This window comes from Salmo salar, chromosome ssa06 (genome assembly GCF_905237065.1).
Source record: "Salmo salar chromosome ssa06, Ssal_v3.1, whole genome shotgun sequence".
NCBI lineage: Eukaryota > Metazoa > Chordata > Actinopteri > Salmoniformes > Salmonidae > Salmo > Salmo salar.
In genome coordinates, this window is record NC_059447.1 from 25,267,163 (window position 1) to 25,283,176 (window position 16,014).

At 40.4% G+C, this 16,014-nt stretch overlaps 1 protein-coding gene across 5 annotated transcripts in view; it reads right to left on the reverse strand.

Annotated features, from left to right (window-relative positions):
- Positions 1 to 14,440, reverse strand: part of LOC106606808 (small G protein signaling modulator 3) — a 45,080-nt gene extending 30,640 nt beyond the window's left edge. For 4 of the 5 annotated variants that reach the window (XM_014203177.2, XM_014203175.2, XM_014203176.2 and 1 more), the window contains exon 1: positions 11,693 to 11,750. In XM_014203177.2, coding sequence (XP_014058652.1) covers positions 11,693 to 11,735 — 43 coding nt within the window. In that variant the 5' untranslated portion in view covers positions 11,736 to 11,750. Of the gene's footprint in view, positions 1 to 11,692; positions 11,751 to 14,266 lie in introns of those variants that run through there. The other variant, XM_014203179.2, reaches the window with a different exon arrangement.
- Positions 14,441 to 16,014: the final 1,574 nt, after the last annotated feature.

Consider the following 16,014-nt stretch of genomic DNA (forward strand, 5'->3'; position numbering starts at 1 on the left):
GGCATAATGGGTATCAAATGTACACTTTAAGCCCATGGGTGTTCCAAATATGCTCACCTCTTAAATAATTAATTTCCAAATGTTAAGAAATGTCAGCTTATAATTTATGTAAGATTGCATTATAATCATCTCCCCCATTTCTATTCATCATGAAAGTAGCATTCATAACAGGGAGTTAGGTGTCTAATTGTAACCACAGAGATCAATTTGGTCCCAAGCTTTTGTTCTTGCCAACCAGTACACACCTGATTCAACTAATCATAGACTTCAATCAAGACTTGATTAGTTGAATCAGGTGTGTTACTGCTTGGTTAGACTAAAACCCTGCCCCCGCACCGACCCTCTGTGGACAAGACTCCATGCACAAAGACCATAACTCATAAAAAAAAGTTGCGTTATCTGAAAGCTGGGTCACATTACTCAAAATATTTGGAAACCAATTGTCTGGGATATGAATATACTACAATATTATGCAAAGTTACTATTGATTATATTGAACAATATTTATATCCATTTACATTCTGTTTAGAGGGGGGGATTTTTGTGATACTGTACCCTTTAAGCCCACCTGAGATAAATGTGAAATTTACAAGAATTGCATTTATGTATAATAATGCAAGGTTCATTTAACAGTAAAACAAAATGTGTAAAAAATAGCTGTGAGATCTATTCTGCGCTACCAAGCAAAAAGCCAGTTACTGCTCATAGCTTGGAGCTGAGAAATATTGCTTTTTCTTTTCTTTTTTTTTACTTTCCAGCTAAGTTAATTCTAGGGAGATCATTAGAGATGTACTGTAGTGATCTGTTGTCTTACTATGAGTAAAATGTTTTATTCATTTTGACCCTGACCTCTGTGACCTTTGACCCTTAACCTCTTACATCTAGACGTTCCGCTAGCGGAACACCTGCTCCAATATCCAATGATAGGCGTGGCGCGAATTACAAATTCCTCAAAAATACAAAAACTTCAATTTTTCAAACATATGACTATTTCACAGCATTTTAAAGACAAGACTCTCCTTTATCTAACCACACTGTCCGATTTCAAAAAGGCTTTACAGCGAAAGCAAAACATTAGATTATGTCAGCAGAGTACCAAGCCAGAAATAATCAGATACCCATTTTTCAAGCTAGCATATGTCACAAAAACCCAGAAGACAGCTAAATGCAGCACTAACCTTTGATGATCTTCATCAGATGACAACCCTAGGACATTATGTTATACAATACATGCATGTTTTGTTCAATCAAGTTCATATTTATATCAAAAACCAGCTTTTTACATTAGCATGTGACGTTCAGAACTAGCATACCCCCCGCAAACTTCCGGGGAATTTGCTAACAATTTACTAAATTACTCACGATAAACGTTCACAAAAAGCACAACAATTATTTTAAGAATTATAGATACAGAACTCCTCTATGCACTCGATATGTCCGATTTTATAATAGCTTTTTGGTGAAAGCACATTTTGCAATATTCTAAGTACATAGCCCAGCCATCACGGGCTAGCTATTTAGACACCCGGCAAGTTTAGCACTCACCAATACCAGATTTACTATTATAAAAGTTTGATTACCTTTTGTTGTCTTCGTCAGAATGCACTCCCAGGACTGCTACTTCAATAACAAATGTTGGTTTGGTCCAAAATAATCCATCGTTATATCCGAATAGCGGCGTTTTGTTCGTGCGTCCCAGACACTATCTGAAATGGTAAATCAGGGTCGTGCGCATGGCGCAATTCGTGACAAAAAAATTCTAAATATTCCATTACCGTACTTCGAAGCATGTCAACCGCTGTTTAAAATCTATTTTTATGCAATTTAGCTCGTAAAAAAGCGATAATATTCCGACCGGGAATCTCCTTTTCGGCAAACAGAGGAAAAATCACAAAGACGGGGGCGGCCAGGGCACGCGCCTAAGCCCACAGTCCCTTGATCGGCCACTTGAGAAAGGCGATAATGTGTTTCAGCCTGGGGCTGGGATGACGACATTCTATTTTTTCCCGGGCTCTGAGCGCCCATGGAAGACGTAGGAAGTGTCACGTTAGAGCAGAGATCCTTTGTAAAAGATAGAGATGGCAAAGAAGTTCAAGAAATGGTCAGACAGGCCACTTCCTGTAAAGGAATCTCTCAGGTTTTGACCTGCCATTTGAGTTCTGTTATACTCACAGACACCATTCAAACAGTTTTAGAAACTTTGGAGTGTTTTCTATCCAAAGCCAATAATTATATGCATATTCTAGTTACTGGGCAGGAGTAGTAGCCAGATTAAATCGGGTACGTTTTTTATCCAGCCGTGAAAATACTGCCCCCTAGCCATAACAGGTTAAGGAGATGTTTATTTTTGAAATGGTGTAAAATAGTTGATTGTTTGAGAAATTGAAATTATTAGATTTTTGCTATCTTGTCAAGCAATCCCGGTAATGGGAAGGTGTCCCATAGAGGTTAACAAACTATAGTTTTGCCAAGTCGGTTAGGACATCTACTTTGTGCATGACACAAGTAATTGTTCCAACAATTGTTTACAGACAGATTATTTCACTGTATCACAATTCCAGTGGGTCAGAAGTTAACATAAACTAAGTTGACCGTGCCTTTAAACAGCCTGGAAAAGTTCAGAAAATGATGTCATGGCTTTAGAAGCTTCTGATTGACTCAAATGATGTCAATTAGCCTATTGGAGGTGTGGATGTATTTCAAGGCCTACCTTCAAACGCAGTGCCTCTTCGCTTGACAGCATGGGAAAATCAAAATAAATCAGCCAAGACCTCAGAAAAAACATTGTAGACCTCCACAAGTCTGGTTCATCCTTTGGAGCAATTTCCAAACGCCTGAAGGTACCACGTTCATTTGGACAAACAATAGTACGCAAGTATAAACACCACGGGACCACGCAGCTGTCATACCGCTCAGGAAGGAGACACGTTCTGTCTCCAAGAGATGAACGTATTTTGGTGCGAAAAGTGCAAATCAATCCCAGAACAACAGCAAAGGACCTTGTGAAGATGCTGGAGGAAACCAGTACAAAGGTATATATACTGCTCAAAAAAATAAAGGGAACACTTAAACAACACATCCTAGATCTGAATGAAAGAAATACTCTTATTAAATACTTTTTTCTTTACATAGTTGAATGTGCTGACAACAAAATCACACAAAAATAATCAATGGAAATCCAATTTATCAACCCATGGAGGTCTGGATTTGGAGTCACACTCAAAATTAAAGTGGAAAACCACACTACAGGCTGATCCAACGTTGATGTAATGTCCTTAAAACAAGTCAAAATGAGGCTCAGTAGTGTGTGTGGCCTCGGCGTGCCTGTATGACCTCCCTACAACGCCTGTGCATGCTCCTGATGAGGTGGCGGATGGTCTCCTGAGGGATCTCCTCCCAGACCTGGACTAAAGCATCCGCCAACTCCTGGACAGTCTGTGGTGCAACGTGGCGTTGGTGGATGGAGCGAGACATGATGTCCCAGATGTGCTCAATTGGATTCAGGTCTGGGGAACGGGCGGGCCAGTCCATAGCATCAATGCCTTCCTCTTGCAGGAACTGCTGACACACTCCAGCCACATGAGGTCTAGCATTGTCTTGCATTAGGAGGAACCCAGGGCCAACCGCACCAGCATATGGTCTCACAAGGGGTCTGAGGATCTCATCTCGGTACCTAATGGCAGTCAGGCTACCTCTGGCGAGCACATGGAGGGCTGTGCGGCCCCCCAAAGAAATGCCACCCCACACCATGACTGACCCACCGCCAAACCGGTCATGCTGGAGGATGTTGCAGGCAGCAGAACGTTCTCCACGGCGTCTCCAGACTCTGCCACGTCTGTCACATGTGCTCAGTGTGAACCTGCTTTCATCTGTGAAGAGCACAGGGCGCCAGTGGCGAATTTGCCAATCTTTGTGTTCTCTGGCAAATGCCAAACTTCCTGCACGGTGTTGGGCTGTAAGCACAACCCCCACCTGTGGACGTCGGGCCCTCATACCACCCTCATGGAGTCTGTTTCTGACCGTTTGAGCAGACACATGCACATTTGTGGCCTGCTGGAGGTCATTTTGCAGGGCTCTGGCAGTGCTTCTCCTGCTCCTCCTTGCACAAAGGCGGAGGTAGCGGTCCTGCTGCTGGGTTGTTGCCCTCCTACGGCCTCCTCCACGTCTCCTGATGTACTGGCCTGTCTCCTGGTAGCGCCTCCATGCTCTGGACACTACGCTGACAGACACAGCAAACCTTCTTGCCACAGCTCGCATTGATGTGCCATCCTGGATGAGCTGCACTACCTGAGCCACTTGTGTGGGTTGTAGACTCCTTCTCATGCTCCCACTAGAGTGAAAGCACCGCCAGCATTCAAAAGTGACCAAAACATCAGCCAGGAAGCATAGGAACTGAGAAGTGGTCTGTGGACCCCACCTGCAGAACCACTCCTTTATTGGGGGTGTCTTGCTAATTGCCTATAATTTCCACCTGTTGTCTATTCCATTTGCACAACAGCATGTGGAATGTATAGTCAATCAGTGTTGCTTCCTAAGTGGACAGTTTGATTTCACAGAAGTGTGATTGACTTGGAGTTACATTGTGTTGTTTAAGTGTTCCCTTTATTTTTTTGAGCAGTGTATATCCACAGTAAAACAAGTCCTATATCGACATAACCTGAAAGGCTGCTCAGCAAGGAAGAAGCCACTGCTCCAAAACCGCCATAAAAAAGCCAGACTACAGTTTGCAACTGCACATGGTGGCAAAGATCATACTTTTCGGAGAAATGTCCTCTGGTCTGATGAAACAAAAAAAATAACTGTTTGGACATAATGACCATCGTTATCATTGGAGGAAAAAGGGGGAGGCTTGCAAGCCGAAGAACATCATCCCAACCGTGAAGCACAGGGGTGGCAGCATCATGTTGTGGGGGTGCTTTGCTGCAGGAGGGACTGGTGCACTTCACAAAATAGATGGCATCATGAGGATGGAAAATTACGTGGATATATTGAAGCAACATCTCAAGATATCAGTCAGGAAGTTAAAGCATGGTCGCAAATGGGTCTTCCAAATAGACAATGACCCCAAGTATACTTCCAAAGTTGTGGCAAAATGGCTTAAGGACAACAAAGTCAAGGTATTGGAGTGGCCATCACAAAGCCCTGACCTCAATCCCATAGAAAATGTGTGGGCTGAACTGAAAAAGCATGTGCGAGCAAGGAGGCCTATAAACCTGACTCAGTTACACAAGCTCTGTCAGGAGGAATGGGCCAAGTTTCACCCAACTTATTGAGGGAAGTTTGTGGAAGGCTACCCAAAATGTTTGACCAAAGTTAAACAATTTAAAGGCAATGCTACCAAATACTAATTGAGTGCATGTAAACTTCTGACCCACTGGGAATGTGATGAAAGAAATAAACCACTGTACTATTATTCTGACAGTTCACATTCTTAAAATAAAGTGGTGATCCTAACTGACCTAAAACTGAATTTCTACTCTGATTAAATGAGTTTAAACGTATTTGGCTAAGGTGTATGTCAACTTCTGACTTCAACTGTACATGTCTAGACAATAGTGACCCATCCACTTACCTATATGCGTCTGGGGGTGGTTAAAGCATTTCTTTCACATGACCCATCAATTTAGACAAGTGTGTCTGGGTTAGAGGTCGACCGATTAAAATCGGAATGGTCGATTTCAAGTTTTCATAACAAATCGGTAATCTGCATTTTTGGATACCGATTATGGCCGATTACATTGCACTACACGAGGAGACTGCGTGGCAGGCCGACTACCTGGTATGCGAGTGCAGCAAGGAGCCAAGGTAAGGTGCTAGCTAGCATTAAACGTATCTTGTAAAAAAAAAAAACAATCAATCTTAACATAATCACTAGTTAACTACACATGGTTGATGATATTAATAGGTTAACTAGCTTGTCCTGCGTTGCATATAATCAATGCGGTGCCTGTTAATTTATCATTGAATCACAGCCTACTTCGCCAAACGGGTGATTTAACAAGCACATTCGCAAAAAAGCACTGTCGTTTCACCAATGTGCACCTAAATAAACATCAACCCCTTTCTTAAAATCAATACACAAGTATATATTTTTAAACCTGCATATTTAGTTAATATTGCCTGCTAACATGAATTTCTTTTAACTAGGGAAATTGTGTCACTTCTCTTGCGTTCTCTGCAACAGTCTGGGTATATGCAGCAGTTTGGGCTGCCTGGCTTGTTGCGAACTGTATGAAGACTATTTCTTCCTAACAAAGACAGCCAACTTCGCCAGATGTTAACAAAAGTGCATTTGCAAAAAAAGCACAATCGTTGCACGAATGTACCTAACCATAAACATCAATGCCTTTCTTAAAATCTATACACAGGAGTATATTTTTTTAACTAAATATGCAGGTTTAAAAGAAATTCATGTTAGCAGGCAATATTAAACTAGGAAAATTGTGGCACTTCTCTTGCGTTCATTGCACGCAGAGTCAGGGTATATGCAACAGTTTTGGCCTCCTGGTTTGTTGCGAACTAATTTGCCAGAATTTTAAGTAATTATGACATAACATTGAAGGTTGTGCAATGTAACAGCAATATTTAGACTTATGGATGCCACCCGTTAGATAAAATACGGAACGGTTCCGTATTTCACTGAAAGAATAAACGTTTTGTTTCCGGATTTGACCATATTAAATGACCTAAGGCTCGTATTTCTGTGTGTTATTATATTATAATTAAGTCTATGATTTGATAGAGCAGTCTGACTGAGCGGTGGTAGGCAGCAGCAGGCTCGTAAGCATTCATTCAAACAGCACTTTCCTGCGTTTGCCAGCAGCTCTTCGCAATGCTTCAAGCATTGCGCTGTTTATGACTTCAAGCCTATCAACTCCCGAGATTAGGCTGGCAATACTAAAGTACCTACTAGAACATCCAATAGTCAAAGGTATATGAAATACAAATGGTATAGAGAGAAATAGTCCTATAATAACTACAACCTAAAACTTCATACCTGGGAATATTGAAGACTCATGTTAAAAGGAACCACCAGCTTTCATATGTTCTCATGTTCTGAGCAAGGAACTTAAACGTTAGCTTTTTTACATGGCACATATTGCACTTTTACCTTCTTCGCCAACACTTTGTTTTTGCATTATTTAAGCCAAATTGAACATGTTTCATTATTTATTTGAGACTAAATTGATTTTATAGATGCATTATATTAAGTTAAAATAAGTGTTCATTGTTCATTCAGTATTGTTGTAATTGTCATTATTACAGTATATATAAAAATCGGCATCGGCTTATTTTGGTCCTCCAATAATCGTTATCGGCGTTGAAAAATCATAAATCGGTTGACCTCTAGTCTAGGTAAACATTATCTAATAATTATAAAATATTTTTTTGGACAGCTTCTGTTTTTGATATTGGTACTATACAAATATGCATGTAACCATTTCACTCGTTTCCATCTTTTGTATCCTGTGCATGTGACAAATAAACTTCAATTTTATATAGTGTGTGTTTACTAGAGACGGTAATGTGAAGAACATGACCTGCACCAAAGTCAGATTAGGATATAGGCCAAGACAGTGTATTTTTACCTGGAGTTTCCTTCTTGTAGGCTACTACTTTTAGTCTTGAAATCTTTGGTTGTTTACTACACGACTCTGTTTCGCACATGGCCTCACATGTGAGTCCTTAAAGAAATGGGTGGGGCTAAGGCTTAAGAGGATGTGAATGATGCTGAATGGGTGTAGACAAAGAAGAGCTCTCCAGTAAGTGTACCAAAACACTAAAAAGGGCAATTCTCTCAAAACTGGGGTTACAAGTTTAACTTTCAAAACAGAATTACTTACACTGCAGTTGAGGAACAATGGGTATCATATACAATTTTTCAGGCTCAGAGTCTCTACTTTTATCCCAATAAAAAACAAAAGTAAACGTTTGTAAATGTTTCTCCATAGGACTGAATCCAGATGGTGGGTCACAAATATCCACATCCTAATACACCAATATTACCTGTAACGTCACTTTGTTACTTTTAAGTCCGCTTTTGAAAATACATGCATACAATTACAGTACTTATACTTACTCTGAAATAAAGGGTATTTTAGTAAATTGCATTACGATCAGTGATTTTAGTATTATGCAAGTAATTTGGGATTAACAAATGACACTGATGATTTGTTGAGTTACTGAATCTCTGATAGAAATCAATACAGTTAAACTATTCACTACCGAAACATGTAGTCTCATCTCCGTAACCTGCGTATCATTACCGTAATGCACCGATATTGAGGAGATTAGGATAAATAAAATGTATACTTTAAGCAATTTTGTCTTAATCGTCATCCAGATATATGTGCATAAATACAATAACACACTGTATACATAAGTGATGACAAAAACCTTTTTTTTTTTTTTTTAAGTTGTGTTACTGTAATGAGAAATTATAAAAAAGTTACATTTGTAATATTTTTATTTTCATTGTGATGTTTAACTCAGGCCTTGTCATTGGGGGAGCAATGTTACAAAATATTAGAAATAGATTTGCTTACAACTTTTTAGGACTTTGAAAACTGTTGCAATAATGAACGTTTTTGAATTGGTAGTTGTGGAAATTGTGGTAAAATGCATATCTGATAAAAAATGTTTTATCCTAATAATAATAATAATAATAATAATAATAATTATTATTATTATTATTATTATTATTATATAGATATCTCAGTGATCCAAGAGGAAATGTCCTGAAAAATAATCATTTTTTGGGTCAAATTTCAGTTGTGTGAGAATGACCCACGCTTTTGTATGTTTGTACGTGCGTTTGCAAGGACAAATCAACAGGCGTTAGCCTATCTGGTGAATGAATAATGAAGCCTAAAATCATGTGAGTGAGTGAGTGACCCTTCTGCAGCCATGACGGTCAGTAGAAAATCCCCACTCGATAACACACAACTCACACACAGTAGTGTCCCTATCAGTTCATACCCTGACTCATATCACAGCGAGTCAAGATAGAGCTTACAGTGTCGACTTTTAATCTTGGGTTGGGAGGAAAACTCACTCAAGTCTTATGAGCTGTGTAGCCTAGATGTTTGTTTGCCATTCCTCTGCGCCAACAAGTCATGTTCTCTAATCACTATGACAAAAACACATTACAGCGCCCCTGGGCCCTAGTAACACAGTGTTCATGGTAACTAACAGTACTTAGCCTATTGAAGTTGTAATCAGCGACAGTCAGAGACTTGTTGGCCGGAAGTGATGTGGGGACAGGTCACACAGAAGGGAAAAAAAAAAAAGCACACGTGCTCACACCTTATAGGTTTTCCAGATGCATTTTACGACACCAGGAGACCTTTTTACAAACCTGTTTAGCTTGCTGAACTGTGACAATCACTCCCGGCAACTATACCATGGTAACCGACGGCAGCTTTATGGAAACAGACACTGTCGGAAAACAAACGTTGCGGCAACAACACGACCACCTTGAAAACAAACAGCAGGAGGCTCGCTCTTCTGAGACAACTTCCTAGAGACCATTCATTCACAGTTAACAGCCCCACTACCACCTCCTCATAAACAGACTACATTAGCATAATAGCTATAACCAGCCAGCTAAGCATATCAGACCAACCACCATGGCAACAAAGCAGTCATTCATCCAGACAGGGAGTATCAGTATATGAAGAGGATATTTGGGAGTTGAGAAATCAAACTGGTGGTTTGGAGGATAGCCAGAGCAGTCCTAGACTAGTCCTTGTGTGTTTCCTGTTTCGGGGGGTACAGGGCAACAAGTAGGCTACACAGTCATTGGTTGGATTGGTATTACACATTTATAGTGCAAATGTATCCCTTTTCTACATTCTTAAAGACAATTCTGGAAGAACGCAAGATAAAGAGAGATGGCTGGACAGATTTTAAGGCGAGGCTATCCTGTGTTTACCTACACTTTACACAATGAAGATCCTGCTGTGTGGGCTGGGAGTGCCCTGTGTGTGTGAGCCCTCTGAGTCACCAGAGCAGGAGATCTGGCTTGCAGATTCAGTGCCTCTTTAAATCCCTGCTGAAGACACATTTTTATAACGATGTGTTTAATGCATGATTTTAATTATCCATCTTGTTTCTTTCTCCTTCCTCCGGTCTTTGTTAGTACTTATATGTTATGTTTTATGATGTGAAGCACTGTTGCTTGTATTGAAAGGTGCTATACAAAACATTTTTTGGATTTATTATTATTAAATGGCAGCTACATTTGACATTCGAGTCATTTAGCAGATGCTCTTATCCAGAGCAACTTACAGGAGCAATTAGGGTTAAGTGCCTAGCTCAAGGGTACAGACAAAAATGTTCACCTAGTCGGCTCTGGGAATAGCCTTTCAGTTACTGGCCCAATGCTCTTAAAGGAAGTGCTGTAATGGGTCCTCTCCCTCTCTGCTGCTGCAGACTCTGGTGTGTGTGACCTGTTCTCTGCTCAAAATCCTTAATCCATCCCCTTACTCCCTGGCTCTCCCTTCAGCAGGTCCCCTCAGAGCCAGCCAGTCACGTCAGCAAATGGTGAGTCACAGCAGACTATATCATTGGACACACACACAATGCAAGAGACTAGCTGCCACGAGCACCACTCTGCTCCACAGCTAAATGATGATCAGCAAGGCCCCATTCTCTTTGGCATGCTGGCACCGCACACACTAACATGTGTGACACGGTAACGAGAAATGCCACTTTCTCTGAAATCCCAAATACTATTCTGGGGAAAGCGCCATAAATCCACAGCCTTCCAAGGAGCTTAGAGGGAACTTAAAATGTCATCACATCACTCCCTACTGAGGAAACAGGCTCTGCCTCTGATCCAAACGAACACAGTATGCAACAGAATCAGTCACACTGTGGTCTTTAACCAACAGGTGTTAAAGGAAGAGTGTGTGGTGGAGCCAGTAAGACGGTACCATTCATTTCAGTATTGAGACGTGCAGATGTTTACAACACACTGGAGCAACGTACAGAAGACTGAGACTTGTTCTTTTTTTTGTTGCTGCATTGTATAGGCTTAATACAACCATCCTAGGCACTCAGACCAGTCGCCAATAACAAAACAGAGCCATGCATGACAACCTAAATCAATACTTAACGGTGCCAGTAAAGTAATGCACACCACTTTAAACATCTAATAAGGATGAAAATTACACACACACCCCCTGCAAGCACCTGACTGAGGGATGGGCAACTTTGTTCATGGCTCAGGGGTCTGCCTTTTGGGGCACTATGTGAAAATGTCTTGGGCCCTCCCCATCCACAGTGCAAGCAAAACATTCCCCCACCCTGACAGCAAAAAAAATACAAAATATTTTTGGTTATATTAAAGATTTCATGCAATTTCACTCATTTTGCCACGGGGCGGATTTTTTGTTAAATTAAATGCACTACGCATTATGCGGGTTGAATTCTATAACAGAATAAAACTATTTATACAATTTCCACAATGGTAGTGACTGCTCATGATGGCTTATCACTTATTAACCATCACTTATTCACATTACTTTAATATTTCAGTTGTGTACATTACATTTGTTTTATTTGATTACTATAATTTCATTCCAAGTCATCATCTCAATAGAGCTGCTGCCTACGCTGTCTGACAAAAAGCACTATTTTAGTAGTTCAGAGTAAATAAGGCAGACTTATGACTGCTGAATACCAATACCTCGAAGCAACTGCTCTCCGTGTATCCCCTCTTGATCCTGCATTCATCTGTAGCTTACGTAGCAGGCATAAAAGAAACAGAACGGACAAGTAGCCGCGCAATGGATTAAAGGTCAGTGTAGTTAATTATCATGTTTTCTGCACTAAACTATGTAGAACATTGGCCAGTTGGAAACTAAAACATCGTACATTTCAGACATGATCCGATTTCTCTACAGAAACTGCAGTACATTGACAGAAAAAAATAGAAACAAAAAGGAATTTCAAATAATTAGCTAGTTGTGTAACCGACACTTCGGTTAAATCCCTAAGCACTAGTAGTGGCGCGCTACTCCTGTGGTTGGAGTCGCCTCTTGCTCGACTCCGAAATACGCTGAAACGGATGCGCACACACCACCTCATTATTGCTGAGTACTACTAGGAAGACTGCATTTGCACTCTAGAGGACTGACATGAGCATGATGCTGCCCCTTTGCTCATCAACTTAGCCTATAAATAGGACTAGGTGATGTGTAAGAACAATAATATTTCTGTGATATCTCTGCTGTGTTCAGCCTTGATGGACCCCATGGAATGACGTGGCGCAATCTACACTGATAAGGCTAGCAAGTTAGCAGATTTGAGGAAAATTAAATTAAACATTTGGTCCCATTTAGAAAATTGATTTATGTTAAGGAAACATGCATTTCATAATCCACCGAAATATGTCTGCATTAACATGGCCTAGAGGAGTGTCCCAGTTTGACAGTAGGTGACAGTAGGTCAAAATGTCACTATTCTAAAAAGGTGGGGTCCACCATGGGGCCCATCAAGGCTGCGCACAGTCACTTAGATTTACATCCCATTACAAAATATGTAATGAATATCCTTTCTTAGTGAAAAAAAGAAAACAATAGAACCTTAACATTAATTACCTGAGAAACACTGTCATTTGACTTACCATTATGCCTCTAGTCATAATGTCATTACACGGGATGCCACGCCCACAATGATGCCCATTGAACCAATTTTTTAATCAGTCACATACTTTCTCAATAACACACAGGCATTGATTGTTATTGTAAACATTTATAGGATAGCCATTACAAAGCTTAAGTCTCCCACTTTGCCAGGTGTCCTGCTTAACAATACTCACCCTATACTTGAATATGTTTGATGAATTTACGAGGCATTAATAGACAAGATATTGCTAGATACAGATTACCAACATATAACCTATGCACATGGTTCTGACTGTCTGCCCCGATCCTCTCTTTCCCTTGCTGGCTTGCCTGTTACTCTTTCTCTTCGCTATGAAAAATGCTAGTGTGTGTTTGGTCTTCGGTATGTTGAGTGTAGAATAGCTCAGCATACTCACTGATAGCCCCTACTTGAATTAATTTGCGCAAGACAAGAAATGGCAAAATACAGCATGGTTCTGGCTGTCAGCCTAGTGGCCGACACACCTACCTATGCCTGGCTGTGCCCCCGCCCATCACTTTCTCCCTTGCTAGCTGGCTCTTTCTTTGCTGTGAAAGATGCAAGAGTTTGTGTTCTCGAAGTAGACTATGGCAAATAGTTTCCACCTTTGCAAAAATACTGAATCTTTGGAGTTGATTCCAAGTAGGGCAGATGACAGAATGGGGCAGATAGAGGGGGGCAGATAGTCGAGGAATCGATTTATTTGGAGTCGACTCACCACTAAGCACAAGCAGTTTTCAGCTAATTTCCTGCAATTCTACATATGTTGCCATAGGATGTAGAGAAATGTTTGCAGTTAATATGACGAGTGATATCTGAATAAGGGCCCCTGGTCGCTCATTTGACCATGATTACAACAAGTTTAGATAGCTGGGTAGACTAATTTACCAATCTAAAAATGTTTTGCTGACATGGGCTAATTGAGTGACCATCTGTGACAGCCATAACAGAAAACTACTGATGCACAACCACATTTCGAAATTGCACCTTGTGTTTCTACTATTCTAACTCAGTAAGTTGAGACGAACCGAGTTCCTAAAAATAAAAAAAAAAATATCCGCGGGTCTACAAAAGGTGTACAAGTGTACACCACGCATGTGTGGAAAAGCGTATTAAGTACCATCATCAATGCCATGGCAGCGATCACAAATCCTCATCAATGAACTCGCCATACTAACGTTAGTTAATTTAAATTTTTCGGTTATAAATAACATTATTGTATTCCATTGTAGCAGCAACACATTAACGTTATATTGATGTCAATAGTCCAACCATATGTCACGACTTGGATGGATGGAAACCTTTATCGTTCGTCATCACTTGACATGAACATACTTTGATTCGTGATTGTATTGGCTACCCAACAAGCTAAACTTCAGTTTACTAATATGCTGTTCAGAACATCCTAGCTACATTGCCAATCATGATAGATAGATTCAATGAACATGCATGAAGCCTGGCTAGTAAGTTACAGTTCTAGCTTGCTTGATAACAACGCTAATGTTACCTAACTGGCGAACTAATAGCTAGCTAGGTAGCTAACTATATGTTAAATATGGCTCTGGCTACAACAAGTGCAGTGTCAGTGCCTACATTACAATAGCTAGTGTCTTACCTTATTGTCATTCTGTACAATTACAAAGGCTGTCCAATGTTTTCCGACGGCGTTTCTTAGTTGTAAAAATAGCCAAATCTGCTACAACTAGGGTTCTCTGTTTTACGTCATGCACCTGTTTGCGGTGCGTTTCTCTTTGGTATCATTGCGCTTCTCCAGTGTTTTCCAATGTGAAAGGTAGTCCCAGATCCCGGAACTACAGTACGTAACGTAATCTGTCTCCATATCCTTCCGCCTTGGACTCGATTAATGACGTGAGTGTGGATTGATATGATGAATATGGATCAATTTCTTTATTTAAATGATATAATGTATACTTTGAAAGTGATTCAGTCCAAGAACATATATGAATACATTTAACGATGAAGAATACTGATATTTGAGATAAATAAAGTGAGTATCGAAAGAATAGGCATTGAATTTCCTGTTCAGACGTTCTCTGACATCTGCTCAATGTGAACAGACGCATTGGCGGATTGCTCTTTGCCTGTCTAATATCAATCCACCGACCTTGCAATGGCAAATACAGACCATTGCCAGTGAGTGATTAGCTAACTATCAGTTGGTAGAGCATGGTGTTTGCAACGCCAGGGTTGTGGGTTCGATTCCCACGGGGGACCAGTACGGAAAAATGTATGAAACGTATGCATTCACTACTGTAAGTCGCTCTGGATAAGAGCGTCTGCTAAATTACTAAAATGGTAAAAAAAAAAGTTAAAATAATGGCTGATTGATAAGGTTGTTCAGATATATATTCTCCTCCCTCTTTCCTTTTCTCCAGCTCCACCACTCCCCCTTATTTCTCCCTCTAGCACTCTCCTATTCATCTATTGTTTGTGGAATTCTCAGCTGTGGTCAGACAGAGGGTCTGGCCCTTGACATAGAATAAACAATGGGACCACAAGAGTGGGAAGAGAGAGAGAGAGAGAGGGAGTGTGTGTGTGTGTGTGTGTGTGTGTGTGTGTGTGTGTGTGTGTGTGTGTGTGTGTGTGTGTGTGTGTGTGTGTGTGTGTGTGTGTGTGTGTGTGTACACTTGTGCACAGACATGGAACACTGATCACTTTAATGGAACACTAATCACTTTAATAATGTTTACATACTGTTTTACCCACTTCATATGTATATACTGTATTCTACTCAAGGCCTATCCTAATTTAACTATTGCTGTACATATACTATTTTATCCTACATATTCCTTCAGATATACTACATATTCTATCCATATACTCTCCATATATATATATATATATATATATATATATACATACTCTGGACTCAGACATTGCTCATCCTAATATTTCTATATTTCTTAATTCCATTTTATTGCTTTTTTAGATTTGTGTGTATTCTTGTGTATTGTTAGATATTATGGCACTGTTGGAGCTAGGAACACAAGCATTTCGCTACACCCGCAATAAAATCAGCTAAATATGTGTATTCGACCAATCAAATTGATTTGCTTGAGATTTAGGAGAAGCGTAAACTGCTTCTATGGAAACCTTTCATCTCTGTATACTCGTCGCAAGACCCTCTGGTTGATGCTTATTTATAAAACCCTCTTAGGCCTCACTCCCTCCATCTGTGATACCTACTGCAGCCCTCATCCTCCACATACAACACCCGTTCTGCCAGTCACATTCTGTTAAAGGTCCCAAAGCACACACATCCCTGGGTCGCTCCTCTTTTCAGTTCGCTGCAGCTAGCGACTGGAACAAGCTGCAACAAAACACTCAAACTGGACCGTTTTA